General features: G+C 32.3%; 1 protein-coding gene across 3 annotated transcripts in view; it reads right to left on the bottom strand.

Moving 5' to 3' along the window:
• Positions 1–4721: 4721 nt before the first annotated feature.
• LOC145323641 (histone-lysine N-methyltransferase SETD7-like) overlaps positions 4722–20582 on the bottom strand; it is a 31932-nt gene continuing 16071 nt past the window's right edge. The window contains exons 9-19 of one of the 3 annotated variants that reach the window (XM_080166043.1): positions 20495–20535; positions 19393–19434; positions 18875–18958; positions 18287–18334; positions 16520–16567; positions 13300–13369; positions 11838–11893; positions 11091–11158; positions 10213–10269; positions 7725–7782; positions 4722–7299 (exon numbers count right to left, since the gene is read on the bottom strand). In XM_080166043.1, the coding sequence (XP_080022169.1) occupies positions 7183–7299; positions 7725–7782; positions 10213–10269; positions 11091–11158; positions 11838–11893; positions 13300–13369; positions 16520–16567; positions 18287–18334; positions 18875–18958; positions 19393–19434; positions 20495–20535 (689 nt within the window). In that variant the 3' untranslated portion in view covers positions 4722–7182. Of the gene's footprint in view, positions 7300–7724; positions 7876–10212; positions 10270–11090; positions 11159–11837; positions 11894–13299; positions 13370–16519; positions 16568–18286; positions 18335–18874; positions 18959–19392; positions 19435–20494; positions 20536–20582 lie in introns of those variants that run through there. The other 2 variants (XM_080166042.1, XM_080166044.1) reach the window with 2 other exon arrangements.

Below are 20582 nucleotides of genomic sequence, written 5' to 3'. Positions count from 1 at the left end.
TGTAGAAAAGCTTTGCTATTACATTATATCAGTCATTTAAAAATAAGGACGAAAATATGCTAAACAAAATAAGGATAATTTTCGCATTTAAGCATTTATGAGTAATTAAACTAAATCAAACCCATATAAGTGATATGAAAAATGTGAATGGAATAAGAATAAAAAAACTAGTAAAGTATTCAAAATTACAAACAAACAAGGGATTAAGGTCAATTATGGTACAAAAGAAACAATCGGATAATGAATTGTAGAGAAGCTACGCAACTGTTTGTAACGGGGAAACTAATTTTCCAACTTGCATATTTGGAACTAATCCGGAAGGGGTTAAAATTGTGTGCGATTTTGTGTATGTGTGTGTTTCTTTGTGTGTGGTTGTGTTTGTTAGAGACTGACTTTGTCCGTGTGTAAGTCACGAAAAATTTTAGCTTAAAACTGAAAACTACTGCATCAGGTGTAATCGTAAGTCCGCCAAGATCTTGTAAACGACTAAACCCAGCGTTCTAAAAATTTTAGATAACTTATGTGTTTAGTAGGCGTAGTAAAACAAGGATGACAACATCCATAAAAGCGAAGCACAGAAACGGTAGGACAAACGAACATTAATACTTGTATAGTGTCAGAACTGAATAATCAGAATATAAATGTGGAAGAGTCAAAGCAAAATTGTAAGTAAATTTGTTGAAAACAGCTTGATTCAGGATAATGTTTATGGACATACTTACATTTTTAGAACTTGCTTATAGAGTTGCTTCGCTTACTACATTATACTTTGTTGTCCCAGGAATCAATATACCAAAAATCAGATCAATCGGATGATTAGATCACATAAACATTTGTTGTTAAAAAGTAAAAAAATCAACTTGTTTAAAATGGACGTACGGACATTTAAGTGATGATTATAGAGTTGCTACGCTTTCTAAATCGTACCTAACTACTAATGGAATCACCATGCAAAATTTGAAATCGATAGGACAATTCTAACATGCCTAAATTAACGAAAAAAGCTATCCGTTACGGACGGACGTTCGGACGTACGGACGGACCGACCCTAATTATAGAAAAGCTTCGCTTTTAAAAAGTTTTGAGTACCCTCCACCATCTCATGGGGTGCAGCCTCTAGTTGGTCTAAGAAACAAGTAAAAACTATATGAATATAATTATAATAATTTGATTTAATCTTTAAATCGTTGTCTTGAACGTTTAAATTAATATAAAAAATAATTATTTGATGAAAAGATTATAAACATCGCTGATTTTTTTATCTTCCAACATTTCTGTAAAATTCTTATTTTGATAGTTTATCTATCTAACCCTCATTGCGTAAAGCTAGTGTAAAAGAATATATGTTTGTGTGTGTGTTTGTTTCTTAGTGTGTGATAAACTCAAAATTTTTGAGGCTTTACTGCATGTAATGTACAGAGCATGTTATACTATGATGCACTGCTAAAAAAGTTTTTTTTATACAAGAATTTTAAAACTCAAGAATAGTTATTTCTCGTATCGTATTATAAACGGCTTTCCGCGGATATAGAATGTACAATTATAAGATTAAAACTAGTTTTTTTAGCCCCGTGGTGCCGAAGGCACCGGCTAAAAAAACTAGTTTTAATTTTGTGATTGTACATTTCTATATTCGTAAAAAAAATGGATATAATACGATGCTAGACATAGTTTTTTCGTATGGATGAGAACCGGTTCCTATCCACCGGATTCGAATGAATACGAGAATAGTTATTTCTCGTTTCGTATTATAAACGGCTTTCCGCGGATATAGAATGTACAATTATAAGATTAAAACTAGTTTTTTTAGCCCCGTGGTGCCGACATAGTTTTTTCGTATTCATGAGAACCGGTTCCTATCCACCGGATTCAAATGAATACGAGAAAATTGGTTAATGTATTTACATCGAGGGGATGATGGCAACTTTAATCAACTTTAACCAACCTATTTATCCTAGTATCTTTGGGAGTAAGTCTTTACTTTGTTTGTCAAAATGCCTGTTTATGTGACAGGGCATTCTTCAAATTCTTATCATTAATATTAAAACTTTGATGCACGTATTTTGTCTGTAATTTATACCTATACATAGCATGTTCATGTCCTGTTAGGGAACAAGGCATTCCTCCTGCTCTCAACATGGATGACAGGCACTTGATATAGTAGCAGGCGGTATCATATTTAAGAACTTTTTTAAAAATTATGTTTGAATTTTTAAGAGTGTCATATACTAGATTTGTCAAGAATTTTGAAGTTGGGGAATAATCTAATAATCCTTTACTTCCTAAAATTTAAATGTTTATCTATTAATAGTTGTCCTTATTCCTTACTCTTTACTTTCACGAATAACTAGTTACTTCACCTCTAAACTCGGAAGATGTAAGAAAAATAGCTTAAAACCAACCAACTTAAAATATGCTTTAATCATATCTTAAAATTACAACCAATTCAGATCAGCAATTATCGTTCTACTTTGTATTATAAATAGAATTAATAGAATAGTTAATGTTCAGATTTTTATCCTTTTTAATCTTTTTTATCATTGTTTCTAATCTAAGTTGATGATAATCATATTCCTTTCACAGGGACGTCCAAGGGGGGTGGTAAAGGGGTGATTAGCCTCCCCCCCCCCCCCCAAACGATTTTGTAATTTTTTGTTTTTTATTTCTAAAAGCTTGGACGTCCATGCCTCTATTATATAATGATTACACAACCCCCCCCCCCAAAAAAAAAAAAAATTATTTTCAACTTTTTACCTCCCCCAAATCAAAAAGAATGAACGTCCTTGGGCCTTTGTTCTATTGTCAAGCTTCGCATTTGGATGTTGTCATCCTTGAAATTGGATATCTTAAAATCTAATTAATTGGTTTGTACCTTTCATTACTTTAAAATGCCATCTTTCCTTAGGTTAACGTGAGATTATGCGCTTAACAAATGTCAAACCTTAATGTTCCACATCACTGTTCAAATTAACTGTGAGTCCTAATTTTTAACAAATAGAATCTAGGAATAATCAACATTTCAGAACAATCATTTTTAAAAAAAGATTTTGCAGCTGCAGATTCGTTACAGATTCGTAGGTGGATTGCATCTAGGGATGTTGCTGAGGATTGCTGCAACTATTGGTGTCTACGACTGATGGTGGCTTAGGCTGAGTGAGGAGCTTAGGGTGGCTACGACTGACAATATGGCTTCTGCTGAAGGAGGCTCAGGCCGATGAATCTCAGGTCGATTGCAACTGGTGGTGTGACTTATGCCGAGTGGGCAGAGAGAGGGGGGGGGGGGCTGAAGTCAAATTTGATTTAAAATTTTTGGATTAGATTCACAAAAAAAATACTTTTTTAAGGACTGGCCTACGGACTTTTATATAAATATTCAATTTCATTTTATTAAATCATTTTATAATTTCTTCGAATTAATACGATTAACACTAAGCTAAAATATATATTTGCATGGAATTATGGGTAATTTACTTAAAATATCAGATCAATCAAATTTTAGTTTTAACGAAAGAATTTCAAGCATTCATTTTATCAATTTCATTCAAGTTTCATATTTGCGTTTTATTTCTAAAAGCATTAGTCACCCTATGGGCTGTTATACAACTTCTTCTGATGTGAATTTGTTTTTGTAAAAAAAAGTTAAAACGTTTTTACATAAAACCTGTTCAATATTATACCATCTGCTGCTATGTCAGATGCGCAACATTGATAATTAGAGAAGGGGGAATGGATAGATAGACTCAAAAAAGCTCAACAAATTACCACACACAGCTAGCTATAGCTTCTAGACAATGGTCTTGCAATCAAATGGTTGACTGTTTACAATGGATGGCATAACAGTGACATTGGACAATGGCATGGCACTACGTTGTGTTAACAGCCATCCCAAATTAACAATATATTATACTCAAATAGATTAGGATTACTTGGATCTTACACCTGATTAACAGTGAAACTTGAAGCTGGCTAAAATAACGCGACCCCTTCCATCAGCCTCACTTAACTCTATCGCTTACAGGAGGAACGAACGAACTAATTAGTGGTGTCCATGTTAGCAACCTAAATTGACGACAATATCTCCCCTGTTAAAATATTCACGTATGTTCTACATCCATCTAAATACACTTTAATTTTCTTTAATAATTTTGAAAGTTAAAAAAATGTTTACAAAAAGTCGTCCTTTGCATTTTGTTCTAGGAAAAAAAGACATACTTTGATATTAGCAAAGTTTCTGAATAAATTAAATAAACCATCTTTATCCTTATATATAGCCTGAACCATAAGATCTCGCTAACCGCTAACCGCCGACAGTTCAGCCTTTATAGCTCTATAGGGAAGGTGTATAACTAATTCAGCCTTCCCCCCGTGAAATCGTCCCTGGAAAAAATTACCCCCCTACCCCCCCCCCCCCCATTTATTTTCTTTAAAAATCTAAAGTGGAGGAACTGCTTACTCCAACACCCTTTTTAAAAGTGCCCCTAGAGGCCTCTAGGGTTGTAGTCGTTCAGTATAACCTATAATATAAAGTAATAAGTTTATTTTTCTAAAGCTTATGATCTTGTAAAAAAAGGTCCAAATTGGTTTTACTTTTCGAAAAAGTTTTATAAATGTCTAGAAGTGGTTCTAGGCTAATTATCTAATCTACTCCGTCCTCCTCTAGTTTCTTGGGGCTCATCCGCTAGTTTAAATAAAGCATTTTAAAAATCATTTGAAAAAATTGATTCACAATTGTATATTTTATTTTAGAATTAATTTGAGCAAGCATTATTATCAAGGCATTATATATCACATCATTTATTTGGAAGATTTTTAGCATCAAGCACGAAATACAAAAGGAGGCTGCTTGGAAAAGAGCCGCTTTTTGCAATGTTATAGGCTAAACAGCTGGATTTAATTGGACAGGTTATATTCACAAACCGAAAGCAGCTTATAGTGACCAATAAAAAATGACAACATAAAATACAAATGACCAATGATAGGCCAGTATGCATTTTAATTCATCAATGGTAAAATGTATACTGGCCTATCATTGGCCATTTGTATTGTATGACGTAATTTTTATTAGGCCCTATAAGCTGCTTTCTATAACCAACTTAAAAAAAAAAAATATTTGACCTAATGAACGAAAAACATAAATTTTTTAAAATACAAATAAAAATTTGCCGGCTTACGTAAGTTCAGCTGTTTGGTAGACCCGTAGCTTATAAAGTTATTGCAAAAGACTTTGCCCCTATGCCAAGGACTTCTTTTGTATATATAAATTAATACGAGTTTTATAATCACATATTTTATACAATATTAGAAAATAATATAATTTTTAGAACTTAATAAGAATAGCGAATACCATAATTTAAAAGAGCATAGACAAGTATACTAATAAATAATATGCAGAACATTTAGTTTGGGGACAGGAATAATTTACCCAGAGAAAATATATTATGCCAGTCAAATCAAGGTTAAAATTGCTCTTTAGAAAACCAGTTTTCAGCCATACTGAAAAATCATGTATAGTATCTTATTACAGACAATTTTTCACGCATATTAAAACAAAAATCATAAATTGATTTTGTTAGCCTGGGCTAACAAACTGGTAATCTTATATTTTTTCATTTTAATATCCGCGGAAATCTGTCTATAATACGAAGCGATAAATAACTACTAGACTATTTGACTATGCCCTAAGTTTCTAAGAAAATTAGGAGAATCAAAGGGATTAGATTAATCAAAGACCCTTACATATAATTTAGATATAACTAAAATTCAAATAAAAAACAAGGACAATTGTGTAAATGTAAATAAGTCTAATATTAATATTATTTTTTTATTTTAATATTAGTGGAAAATTGTTTGTAATAAGATGCTATACATGAGTTTTTAGTATGGCTGAGAATCCACCGGATATTAATCGGTTCGAAGCAATACTGGAATAGTTATTTCTCGTATCGTATTATAAACGGCTTTCCGCGGATATAGAATGTACAATTATAAGATTAAAACTAGTTTTTTTAGCCCCGAGGTGCCGGAGGCACCGGCTAAAAAAACTGGTTTTAATCTTATGATTGTACATTTCTATATTCGTAGAAAACTGGATATAATACGATGCTAGACATAGATTTTTCGTATGGATGAGAACCGGTTCCTAACCACCGGATTCGAATGAATACGAGAAACAATATTCTTATTATAGAGAAGCTGCGCGTTTAAAAAAATATATATGTATGAATAATAGCATTTTATAATTGAATTCATCAAAGATATTAGAATATTATTTCTTCATAAAAAAAGAAAAAAAGGCATATTAACTGATCAAATAGTTTTAAAGATTAAAATACTAAGAACATGACAAAAAAATATAAATACATTAACGCTTTATTTGTTTTTTAACTAGTTCTATAAAAGAAAATGTGATTTTGAATATAGGGAAAAATAAAAGTCAGTTATAAAAACATATTTTATTGGAAACTAAAAGATTTTAAAATTTTAAGATCTATTCAGAGGTAATTAAAAGGCTTTTTTATGTGTTACTGGTAACTATTTAAGTAATTGAAAATTGAGGAAAAATTTATATATATTTTTTTATGAATGCATCTGATTAGATGACTAATGGTACAATAATTTGATAAAGCATAGACTCAATTATATAAAGTGAGAGCGCAGCAAACGTAAACGCGAAAAAGTCTTTATTTAGGCATGCCATCTCTAGTCATGTGATCCCCATGTATATATTTTTTTGTAGACTTTGTTAATATAAGCTGGTTCCAATGATGTGCTTAGAAGCTCTTTATAGTGCCTATAATAAAAAATGACGTCATACAATACAAATGACCAATGATAGGTTAATACACAAACTAAATTACCAATGGCAAGCCAGTATACATTTTAATTGACCTATGGTAGGCCAGTATGCCGTTATTTTTTATAGTCTCTATAAAAAGCTTCATATACTAACAGTCATTAAGTCTCAAGGAGCTTTAAAAATTTCAGAAAATATGTTCCCTTATAATTTGAAATCAATGTATAATTTTTTCAAGTTAATTTTTAATTCTAGATGTAAAAAAAGTTTTAATACAATTGATCTATTAGAAATTTAGAATTACTGAACTTTTAAAAGTGACCTAAAGCGTCGAAATTGGATCTAATGAGTAAGAAATATATAATTAAATATTTGTTATGATGGGCTGTTTAAGACAGGTATAAATCCGCGAAGCTGGTTGAATGGAAAAGACTGGCTCTTGAAGATGATCTTGACACACCACCATCCTGGACAGCGCTACGCCATTCAGGCAAGCGTCTGACACTCTGAAATGATGATTATTTTTAAAAGCGAAGCTTTCAACTATTGAATCAGTCCGTCAGTCCGTAACGGTTAGCTCTTTTCGTTAATTTAGCCACGATAGAATGAAGCTATCGATTTCAAACTTTGCATGGTGATTTCTATAACAATTAGGTACGATTTAGAAAGCGTAGCAACTCTATAATAGTTACCAGAATGTTTGTACGTCAATTTAAAACATTTTGACGCCAATTTCTATTAGATAAAATTACCCTAGTCATCTGATTTTAATACTGATTTTTTTAGGTTCAATGTTATAAGCGAAGCATCTCTATGATCAAGTCCTAAAAATGTGAGTATGTCCTCAAACATCCCCCCCCCCCTTCCCTCAAGTGCCCCTAGATGCCTCTAGAGGCGTATCCGCTTGATTAAAAAAAGATGATTCTTTTACCTTTTGATATCTAGCCCAGGCAACTCTGTACCATGTTGGTGCCAGGGTCAGGTTGTACCTGGAATACACCACAGATCAGGAGAATAACAGACCAGACAGAAGATATACAGACCAGAAGGACGGCCAAACTTATTCTTGGTCTTCCTCCTCCCTAGAGTAAACTTAGAGCACTGGAAGAATATAAAAAGTTTAAACCAGTGACGTGCTCAGTGATTCACCTGGTGGGTGTAACACCATTAAGGGGTGAAAAAAAGGGAAAGCCGGCATTTCCAATCACCAAGGCGGGTATAGAAATCCTCCTAAAGAGCACCCTATAGCACGCCACTCGGTTAAAAATTATAATCTAAAACTAAACCAACCCAATAAAACTAACTAAAAAATATTAAGTAACAAATAATAAATTAAAAACTTATTAAACTAAACCCTAAAACTTAAGAGTTTGATTAAAATGAAAACTCCAGTACTCTAAGTTCTCTCTGTTTTCGCTTTTTTCTTTTAAGTACTGACAATGTGATTATCAAAATAAGCATTTCAAAATACAAATTAAGCTTTTTAGTTGGATATCATTTTTAAATGTAATTAGAATGTAGGTAATGTTTATAGTTTTAATATGTACTGCAAAGAGAATTGATATATTTCCTTTAAAATGTATTTTGGCTTTAGAAAGCATTTAGTTAGGTTAAGTAAGGGTTAGAGCTCCCCGCAGGGGCGTCCAAGCTTTTTTTTTTGGGGGGGGTAAAAAATTTTAGTGGGGGGGGTAATTCGTGTTTGGGGGGGGTAAAATGGCGCGCGAAGCGCGCCGAAATTTTTTTTTACCCCCCCCAAAATTTTTACCCCGGGGGTAAAATTTGATTGGGGGGGGTAATTACCCCCCCTAAAGTCTGTTGGGGGGGGTAAATACTCCCCCCAAATCTGTTGGGGGGGGTAATTACCCCCCCCAAACTAATTTACCCCGGGGGTAAAATTTTTGGGGGGGGGGTTATTTAATTATGTAAAAAAAGCACCTACCTAATCTGTTAAGTTAATAAGTACTATCCTATAACATAAAGTAGTAAGTAAGGTTTATTTGACTATAGCTTCAGATTTCATTACTTTTAATACTGAGTTCTCCTTTTTAGAAAAGCTTCACATAGATCCCATGATGGTTCCACACTATTATAGGTCAATCCTTTGAGTGGTTTTAGGCTATTTCTTCCTCCCTTTTTACCCTTTAGAAAACACGAGTTCTTAGATGCTAAGGGCGCCACTACTATTCAAATATATAGTAGTATCTCATTCTTTAGAACATAAAAATACAATAATTAACTCACTAACCAATGAACCAATATGCTTATACTTTAAAGTGAAGCGTCTTATAGGTCCTGGTAAGTTTTATAACTAGTTTTGAGACACCCTGACATCCTCCCAAAAGAAATCGCCTATAGAAATTCTTTTTCATTATTTAATGAAATATTTAATTTAGTTAGGTATCTATTTTATGGAATCTTCAGTGCTTTACAATTACATCATAGATCCCCGGGATGGTTTTAGCCCTTATAAAGGCCCAAGCAAATAAAACATGATCAAACTATTAAATTTTTTGTTATCATGGTGTTCAAGATCTGATTTAATTGAAACATTAGGATATACTTTTCATTAACTATTAGGAGACCAAACGAGGAACATAAAATATATTACACCTCAAGGCTCGAGTCACACTATGACTTTTTTTAGGGGGGGGGGGGCGAGGATTACTCCCTCCCCCCCCCAAAAAAAAAATTTTCAGTAAAATTTTTTTTTTAAGAACATTCAATTTGGGGGGGGGGTAATTACCCCCCCCAAAATGGTTTTCTTTTAAGAACATTTATTTTGGGGGGGGGTAATTACCCCCCCCAAAATGGTTCGGGGGGGTAAATACCCCCCCCAAAATCGTTGGGGGTGCCTACGGCACCCCCAAGGTAGGGGTAATTTTTTTTTGGGGGGGGTATTGTTCAAAAAATTTTGGGGGTGCCTACGGCACCCCCAAAATCGTTTGGGGGTGCCAAATGGCCCATTACCCCCCCCCTTGGACGCCTATGGCTCCCCGCACGGGGTAAAAATACGTTTTAAATGTAGAATAGACGTTTTTTTTTAAAGTGTTTTCATTTCTTTGTTTTTTTAATTTAGGTTAGGTTATATTTAGTTATGGGATTAGGCATAGGAGAAAAAAGAGCCTTCTTATTTTCAATATTTTTAAAAAATAAAGGGGTTCAGTGCTTGATAGGTACTTTGTGAGAAAACACCGTGAGTGGGGCAATTGTCTAAAGTGTGTGCAAAATTTCTTTATCCGGAAGAATGTTTCATACAAAGAAAACTATTTTAACTTCAACCCTTATTCCGTTAAAAATAAGTCAAAACATAATTTAAACAAAGATATGGTAAGGAACTACCAAGATAACATTTTTCTTTGTATAAAATATAACTCTCTAAAAGAAGCAAATAAAATAAAAAAAAGCTCAATTGACTTTACCTGTAGTTAATTGTGATTTCTTCCCCTTTTCTAATGTCTTGAAGAGCTGCTACGCACCTTGAAAATATATTTTTAATATTATAAAAGTAGAACTTCACCATGTAATATAAAAATAGATTGTAAGATAATCAAATTCATAAAAATTTAATAAGGATATAATAATGAATAAATAGACGGACGGATATAATAATCAACTAGCAAATAATAATTAAAATTAACGAGGAAAGGTAGGTTAGGAGGCTTTTTAAAGCGCCTATAAAAATGACGTCATACTGGCCTACCACTGGTCAATTAAAATGTATACTGGCCTGCCATTGGTAATTTAGTCTGTGTATTTGCCTTTCATTGGTCATTTGTATTGTATGAAGTCTTTTTTGTAAGCACTTAATAGCTTGTAAGTTAGTATAGCAGCCACTTTTTTTATAATACATAATACCTTATAGGTTAATGTTGTTCACACAACTAGTGTAGAAACCGAGTAAATTGTATTTATAAATTAAGGCACTGACGGCTACGCCGCCAGAGGCTACTCGAGGCACTTGGGTGAAAGGGGGAAAGTCAACCCTGCATTTTCATTTCAATTTTGAAAGAAAAAGTTTTTTATATATTTTTTTAAGAGGGGGGGGGGGGGGATTTTTCCATAGGCGATTTGTCTTGGGAGGGCTCGGGGTAACTCCAAAAAAATAGTTAAAGCCTTCCCTGGACCTATAAAAACCTTCACTGTAAGAGAACTGGAACTTAGCTAGAACTTAGCGAGATCTTAATCTGCAGACACAAATACAGATAATCATCCTGTTACTTTTATATAAGAATAAATAGACTTACGGATATAGCCTAGTAATGTAGCAGCTGCAAGATTGAAAAGAAAATAAACTTACCTAATGGTTCCAAATCTTGGATGAAAAAAGTCGTCTACTTCACAGTTAGGTTGAAAACTATGGCAAACCTTGAAAAAGAGTCTCATTTTTCGGAAAGTTGGATGTTGAATTGTAGTCAAATGCTCTTATTAAGTCAAACTGTTCTTAATTATGGACCATTTCATTTATATACATTTGGTTTTAAGGAAGAAAACTTTGACTAAATAAGACAGAATTACGCGAAAAAATGACCCTCATTGTTTCACTAAATCGAATTTGTTTTAGTAAATCGAAGGTTTTACTAAAGTCAATGTTACATTAAATACATCTTTTGCGTACTAACATTAATAAAGATTCATAATGGTAGTTTTTTTTAATTATACGTATATACAATGATTCTTGGTAACATAAAGAAGATTCATTTATGCTATGATTTATAATTTTAATTGCTGTAATATTTTTTCAAATTCTTGTCAACCTACTGAAGATTAGTGAATTAAAAACATTAGAATGATTAACGCTTAATGATTTTCACACAGAAGAATTAAGATTTTAATAAATTAATTCAAAAGAATCAGCAGATAGTGCCTGATAAAAATGACGTCATTTAATACAAATGACCAATGATAGACCAGTATAAATTTATATTGATAAATAATAAAATATAAACTGGCCAAATTATTGGTCATTTGTATTGTAAAACTTTTTTATGACTTCTTTATTAGGTAATATTTATTGCATCATTAGAAAGATTAAGTAAGATGTTACCTTATGACCTAATGTGGCATTATAATTTGAAATAGTTGTATACTCGTCTGGTAAATCTAAAATAAAATTATATTTCAAGATATGCTCAGGGATCTAAAGGGATAAGATAATGGGTAATAAATTTATATTCCATATTTATCCCCAATTATGATAACTAAAATTACCCTTTCTGTAAATTACAATTAGTGGTTGAAACTTTGGACAATCAACTTAATTAACCAAACAATCAAAATTCAATAAAAATCCACAAAGTTGTTTAGCCAACGAATAATATTTGGAGACATGTGTAAAAAACAGCATAATGTCCTCTCCCTCCCTAGTTCTGCTGCTCAACTTACCGCTTTATTTCCTCTGGAAATAAACTGGTTCTGAACAATGAAGAAAATTCTACCATTGTTATATAGTAATAGTTCCCAGATACATAAATAAACTTTTATCAACTGGCATTAAAGCCAAAATAGAAATATGAGCAAAAATTTTTTTTTTATCGTTTAATAGTTTCTTAAAAATCTATCAATTCATTATATTTTAAGACTTAAATCCTTTAATTCTATACTTGTTTATTTTTTTTAAAGTACCAAAATATACTCTTTGAAATTTTATTCAGCTATCTATGAAAGAAAAAGGCTTCCCTTTTATCATTACTAATCTTTTTAAAAATGTATTAATCCATTCAAAGAAATATGGTAGAAATCATCTTTTGAAATTAGGTTACATAATTCTACTTTATAAATAATATTGATCAAAGAAGATTTTTATTAGCAAAATTGATCTACATATTGGGTAAGTCCGTATATCCGTTCGTCCGTCCTTCAGTCTAGACGGGTGTCGAGAAAGTAGCAGGATTTGTGTGTGTATAACGAAGGATCTCACTAACCACTGAACCGATATGGTTCTCCTTTACAAGGTAGCTTCTTTTAAATCATAAATAAAAGTAACAGGATTTATGTGTGTGAACCACTGAACCGAACTGAACCGATATGGTTCTCCTTTACAAGGTAGCTTCTTATAGGGCCTGGAAAGGTTATATAACTATTTTGGGAAAGGGTATCACCAACTATTCTAATAGTAATCGCCCCAATAAAAATGCCCCCCCCCCCAAAAAAAAAACTACATTTGAAAGTGGGGGTGGGTCGACTCCCCCTTTTCTTTTCTTATCTTTTATTATATATTACAGTTTACTGTTCTTTGATATATTACCTACTTATACTGCTCTGTTAAGAACATAATTATTCTTGTTTTAAATCTTAAAAGACTAATATAAACTTTCCAAAACCAACATAAAGGTGTTTATTTTTGGTAAAATTTGGTTCATGTGAAAGCTATTGAATTGAAATAAACAAACTTATAAAATAACATTAAAAAGGATCCGTTTTTACATAATTATATTTAGAAGTCAAGACTTTCAGCCCAAAGTCGTGCAATCAAAGGTTAGGTTTTAAAAACCTTAATTAAGCTTTACCTAAATCAAAATCATCGTCTAATGAAATCTTGTAAGGGGTTGGTCTGTCTGTATCTGTATCTGCCAGTACCTAGATAGATATATAGATAGATAGATAGATATATAGATAGATAGATAGATATATATATAGATAGATAGATATATAGGATCTCGCTAACCGCTGAACTGATATGGTTCTCCATTACAGCGAAGCTGCTTGGAAGTCCAGTAGAGGTTTTAAATCATTTTAGGAGAGGGTATCCCCAAACTCCCAATAAAAATCCCCTCCAAAAAAATTTTGTTTTACGTTTTCATTTTAAAACCCAAATATATGAATAGAATATAAAAGGGGTTGGTCTGACTGTATTTGTATCTGCTTGTACCTAGGTAGATAGATAGATATAAAATGGGTTGGTCTGTCTCTATCTGTATCTGCAAGTACCTAGATAGATAGGTAGATATATAGATATATAGATATATAGATAGATATATAGATAGATAGATATATATATAGATAGATATATAAATATAAAAGTGGTTGGTCTGACTGTATCTGCCAGTACCTAGATAGATAGATAGATATATAGATAGATAGTTATATATAAATATAAAAGGGGTTGGTCTGTCTGTATCTGTATCTGCCAGTACCTAGATAGATAGATATATAGATAGATAGATAGATAGATAGATAGATAGATAGATAAATATATAGATATATAAATATGAAAGGGGTTGGTCTGTCTGTATCTGTATCTGCCAGTACCTAGATAGATAGATAGATAGATATATAGATATATAAATATGAAAGGGATTGGTCTGCCTGTATCTGCCAGTACCTAGATAGATAGATAGATATATAGATAGATAGATATATGGATAGATAGATATATATATAAATATATGAATATAAAAGGGGTTGGTCTGTCTGTATCTGTATCTGCAAGTACCTAGATAGATATCAAAGGGTTGGTTGTCTTATTAGAAATACTTATTTTTAAAAGCGATGCTTTTCTATAATTAGGGACGGTACAACGGTTATCTCTTATCGTTAATTTAGGCATGTCAGAATTGTCCCATCGATTTCAAACTTAGGATGGTAAGTTCTGTAACAGTTATGTAAGATTAAAATCAATTTTCTGAATATCAAAATTTGACTCCTTGTAGAAGGATAACGAAACCTTGTCAATTTTCAATATCTAAAATTATACGAACTTCCAATTTATGATGATTAAAGAATCAAAAATAATTTCTATTTTCCTAAAAGTCTACATTTTGTCAGAAACCTGTGCAAAAGAAGACTTTTTCAAGAAAAAAATAATTTTCATATAATTTAAATGTAATTAATGGGTCATATTAAAATATCAAAAGGTTTCTGCCTTTTTAGTAGTTTTTGGAATAAATTTTTAGGTTTCTGTTTTTTAGTAGTTTTTGTGCATTTTAGAGCATCCGTGTTTTTACACATTTTTGGCTTTTTTAGACTTGATATGCTGAAAACATAAGTTTTAGAAAATTGGTGGGCGGTGTTTATAAGAATTATGAAAATTGGGACGCGATCTTTTATATAATCTCGTGAAACCAAGCGTTTAGTACATTTAGAAACATATTAGACAGCTACTTAGCTACTTATGTATATGGTTTTTTATATTAACAATTTAACATGTACAAAACCCTTTTGTTAGAAATCTTTCTTAATCCAATTTAAAAGGAAAAAGTCTACTTTAACATTCTGAAAAACATTTCAATTAAAAAAAATACTTTTCATCGCATCTCTTAATGTAGTGAATCAAGCAAAGAAAGCTTGGTCAGTTTTAATATGTATAAGTAAGCTCTTAAAACATCCATTTTAAACATGCAGATTTTTTGACAACTTTTTAAAAGCGAAGCTTTTCTATAATTAGGGTCGGTCCGTTCGTACGTCTGAGACGGATAGCTTTTTTCGTTAATTTGGGCATGTTAGAATTGTCCTATCGATTTCAAATTTTGCATGGTGATTCCTGTAGTAGTTATGTACGATTTAGAAAGCGTAGCAACTCTATAATCATTACCAGAATGTCCGTACGTCCATTTTAAATATGTTTTCCTTTTTTAACAACAAATTTTTATGTGATCTAATTATCCGAATGTTCTGATTTTTGGATACTGATTCCTGGGACAACAAAGTACAATATTTAAGGCAAAGCAACTCTATAATCAAGTCCTAAAAATGTAAGTACGTCCATAAACATTATCCTGTATCAGGAAGTTTTCCAACAAATTTACTCACAATTTTGCTTTGACTCTTATTCATTTAAATTTTGTTTATTCAGCTCTGACACTAAACAAGTGTTAATGTCCGTTTGTCCTCCCATTGGATTTTTTATGGATGTTGTCATCCTTGTTTGACAATAATTTTATGTATAAAATAAATATCCCATTTATCTGGTTTTGGAACAATAAACAGGGTCAACAATATCTTAAGCAAACATCTCTATAATCATGTCCTAAAACAATATCCAGGATTTACGTAATTTATTCATTTTTGCTTAGACTTGTAAATTAATATTCTGTATATAAAGTTTTGTCACTTTACAAGTGTTACTGTTTGTTTGCAATAACATCTGATTTTTATGGATGTTGTTGTCCTTGTTTTTTTTAATAATATTATTAAAATTTGTACACAACAGAAAAGCTTTTTTGGCATTTGCTGTTGTTTCAGCAAGAAATAGTCATTTTCTAGAATTTGGAAAATAAAATATTGAATATGTTATGTGATATAGTTTTTAAAAAAAATATGCATTATAATTCCTTATTTAAAATAATCTTCAAGACGACCTCTTTTTCACACAAACTTGATTTCTTTTTCCGCCATTCTACAATGTGCTTTTTTCCCTCCACATGCCTTTTTAGCAATAGTAACGTGTATTCATTCAAACTTAAAGTAGCCAGGAGCATAGCTACTCCCAGATTTTGTTGATAACTATTTAAACAGTAAGTCTTTCTTTATTAAAAAAAAACTGAACTTATACATTTGAATTTAAGATGTTAATTTTAACATTTTGTCTCAATTATGATCATTAATTTATGTATGTAATTTCAGGAATTTGCAACTGTTTGAATAACCTTGACCAATAAAGATGGATTATATCGGCAGTCATTCTTTTTATATGTTATTTTTTTCATTGCAAAGCTTTTTTATAACTAGCTACCAAAACAGCTGTAAATATGCAACCCTAAAAAGCAAAACACAAAAACTTTTACTTACCCTAACCCCATTGTAGAATGCTATGATAGTGCCAAGTTCTATATCAACCTAAATAATAAAAAAAATAAAACAATAATACCGGGACAATTGGCCATAGACGTCCAAGTGTGGGGGTAAAAGGGTGTTTATCCCCATCAAACCCCCTGTTCACCCCCCCCCCCGGCCCCCCCTCCTCAAAATATTAGAAATATATTAGATTACCCCTTCAATCTATAGAACCCCTTGTTTTACACCCCTCAAAATAAAAAGGTTGGACGTCCATAAAATGGACGACAAATTTTTTTTACTCCGAACTTTTTTATCAGAATAGAAAATTATACAGGGTGCGCCACATAAATCCGGACTTTTTCTTATTTTCAAACAAATAAACATAAAATCGTCAATTTTAAAGATTTTTTTAAAAACTGGTAATCAAACTAGGTATATGACTATTAGATTATTCAATAAAATTGCCGCCAGCCTTAATCACCGCCTCTACCCGTCCCCTGAACCGCCCGCCGACCCTGGTCACCATGTCCCTGTCCAAGACGGCGAAGTTCTCTATAATAGGAGCAATGAGAGAGGTCTTTTTGGTATGGGCGCGACTAATGGTTCATGCTTTAATGGCGCTCTAGGCCCAAAAGTCCATTGGATTAAGATCAGGGCTGCTGGGAGGCCACATCTCCTTTAGGAAGTGAGTAACCGCAGGATCCAAATTAACCCATCTTTCAATGTACCCTTAAACACGGCGGCTCTCATTTGGGCCACAGTTGAGCTGGAACAACGTTTTATACCTTTTTAAAAATAACATGAAGATTAAGATAGGGTTGTCAGCGCAACACATAGTCTAAACCGAGTTTCAAGGTTCCATATGGGCCCCTGAAGTCAAGAACCGAGAAATTTTCAAGATTTTTGACGTTTTTGACATCTTAAAATCTACCTTGATTCACTTTGTCGCAGCACTACAGCCAAGTCAGCTGGGATAGAGAGCTCTGGTCTTTTCTAGTGTTTTCACTAGGTATCTGATAGTATCTCCAGAAAGTTTCATAAGTCCATCTCACATACAGATGGGCTGAGGTGAGATTTAGTAGGCCCAAGTCGAGAATTAACGGTAAACTACGTGCGCATTTCGAATCTGCCTTGTTGAACATATGCGCGGCCAGCTCAGCATACACGTCCTCCATCGTCCAAAGATTTTCATGGGCAAAATGGTCATTACCTAAGCTTTTTATAGTGGGGTCAAACGTCCTGATTGGTCAAGTAGTTTTGGCGCTATGGCCGTTTTTAAAAAGTCCGGATTTATGTGGCGCACCCTGTATGTTTTGGGGAAAGACATAATTTTCTATTGTCCCTTCCTGACTATTATATATAATTTGTCTAAATCCAGATTCCAGATTGATTTGTTAAAATTTTAAAATTAGCAGTTTTTAAAATTTTTGGATTACAGCACAAGCTAAAAAGCAGCAAATACTTAATTTTTTCAAATTTTTCTAAATGAAATGTGAATAAAACACAATGATTTGCAAATATTTGATCTTTTTACTTGTTCTCTAGTAAAAGGTCCTAGGACAAACGTCGGAGTGGACACTTAACCTAACCTATTTTAATCCACCTTATAGGTTTTTCAAATGTTTAACCCCTGCGTGGGGCTTATTTGTATATTCATATATTATCCTTACCTAACCTGTATAGCAATATTTAATTAATATTTTAGAAACTCCTACGTTTGTCAACTTCGACGTTTGTCACTCCGACGTTTGTCCTGGAACCTATTAAAATAATTGTTACCTTTGCAAATAAACCCTCTCCAGCCTTTTCGAACGTGCTAGGTTTAACCTGAAAGAAAATATTTTTTTTAATTTGTAAAAAACAAGCTCTTAATCATAAGGAAAGACAAACGAACAATAACTCTTTTAGATTGTCTGAACTTAATTAACAGAACATTTATTTTGTAAGTCTATACAAAGTTTTGAATAAATTTATTGCAAAATTACGGAAATGCAGGATGCAGTAAAAGGACATACTTTCATTTTTAGAATTTGATTATATACAGTGTGTTTTTTTATGAGAACTTTTTTGGAAGCAATTTTACCCCACAAAAGGTTGAATATTTGAGCATAAGAAAAATGCGCTAAAACCATTTTTAGATGTTGACACCTAAGTTTTGAATTTTACATTTTACTGTACTTTTTAAATAAAAACTGAAATATTTTTTTGTTGTTCTATTAATTGCATTAAAAAACGAAGAAAATAAGCCGTTTATTATTAAATTCTGATAACTATAATTGCTTTCAAAAAAGTTCTCATAAATAACACACTGTATATGCCTTTCTTATAATATTGTACCTTGTTGTTCTAGGAATCATACTTATTTACCTGTACAAAATAATCTTCATATGGGTCTTGAAGCAAAGGATTTTTACAGAAATGTTCCTTTGTTGATATATCACAGTTATACACCTAAATATGTCTAACTATCATGGAGGAAGGGAATAATGAACTACATAGAACCAGCTTATAGTTCCTCTAATTAATTGACGTCATACTGGCCTATCATTAAAATCATATTGCTCTCATTGGTAATTTGTATTGTATGACGTCATTTTTTTGTAAAGCTTGGCTTAAACATTGTTGAGATGATAAATCATGAATGGTTGGCTCAAACTAGCAGTGTCTAAGTCTTCAACCAATAACTTTATGCTGTAATAGTGATATTTATTTTTTTATGATTATTGTACATTTTCACACTCCCCCGAAACATTTTTATTTTCTGCTTTGAAATAGAAAAGAGTGAGAGAAAGAAAAGGTCCTTTTTTGTATTTTATTGTATTTATAAATCAAAATTAACTTTTGATTAAAAGATTAAATATGTTTTTTATAAGGAAATGTATAACCTGATCTGACAATTTCTTTATTCTAGGCATCAAAATTGTTTCCTAAAGAAAATTTTGTTTTTAAATGATAAATTATATTCAAATTTGACCATAAAGATTATACGTGAGACATTTTACTTAAAACCGCCTGCATAAGCCATAATGTCTTGTCTCTAACCTAATCTATCTATAAGCTATTTTTAGTTATGTAGGTTCTTGAGATCAATTGTGTGGTAAAATTATTTAAATAAAGTCAAAACTGGTAAAGGGTCTTCTTAGCCTCAAAAGGTTTCCCTACTAAAAGTATTTTCAAAACATCGTTTAGAAAGAAACAAGGAAGTTATTTAGTAGGCAATCTGTTTAAGAAGACTTGGAAGAATTTAAGAAAGATGAAGATTAAACTAAAAATCAACAATAAAAGAGAAAGAAAAGAACAAAAAATAAGAATAAAAACCTCAACCAGACAACCGTCTTATAAGATAGATATTTAGATAGAAACTAGATAGCTAGATATCTACCTGAAGCCTAGAGTCTACGAGTCTACAGACACCCTTATCATAGGATAGATAGATAGGAATTTAGAAAACTAGGTAGCTAGATATCCAAATGTAGCCTACGCTCATAACCCACCTCCTATACTAGACACTCTTATCATAAGTTAGATATCTACCTGTAGCCTAAGTTCATAACCTACCTCCTATACTAGACACCCCTATCATAAGTTAGATATCTTCCTGTAGCCTAGGTTCATAACCCACCTCATATACTAGACACCCCTATCATAAGTTAGATATCTACCTGTAGCCTAGGTTCATAACCCACCACCTCTACTAGACACCCTTATCATAAGTTAGATATCTACCTGTAGCCTAGGTTCATAACCCTCCACCTCTACTAGACATCCTTATCATAAGTTAGATATCTACCTGTAGCCTAGGTTCATAACCCACCTCCTATACTATACTAGACACCCTTATCATAAGTTAGATATCTACCTGTAGCCTAGGTTCATAACCCACCACCTCTACTAGACACCCTTATCATAAGTTAGATATCTACCTGTAGCCTGGGTTCATAACCCACCACTTCTACTAGACATCCTTATCATAAGTTAGATATCTACCTGTAGCCTAGGTTCATAACCCACCACCTCTACTAGACATCCTTATCATAAAATAGATAGATATAAAACTAGATAGCTACCTGTAGCC

The sequence above is a fragment of the Acartia tonsa genome, chromosome 7, assembly GCF_053477335.1.
Source record: "Acartia tonsa isolate MP-2025a chromosome 7, ASM5347733v1, whole genome shotgun sequence".
Classification (NCBI taxonomy): domain Eukaryota; kingdom Metazoa; phylum Arthropoda; class Copepoda; order Calanoida; family Acartiidae; genus Acartia; species Acartia tonsa.
Note: the sequence above shows the minus strand (reverse complement) of the source record. Positions and strands in the feature narration are given on the sequence as shown.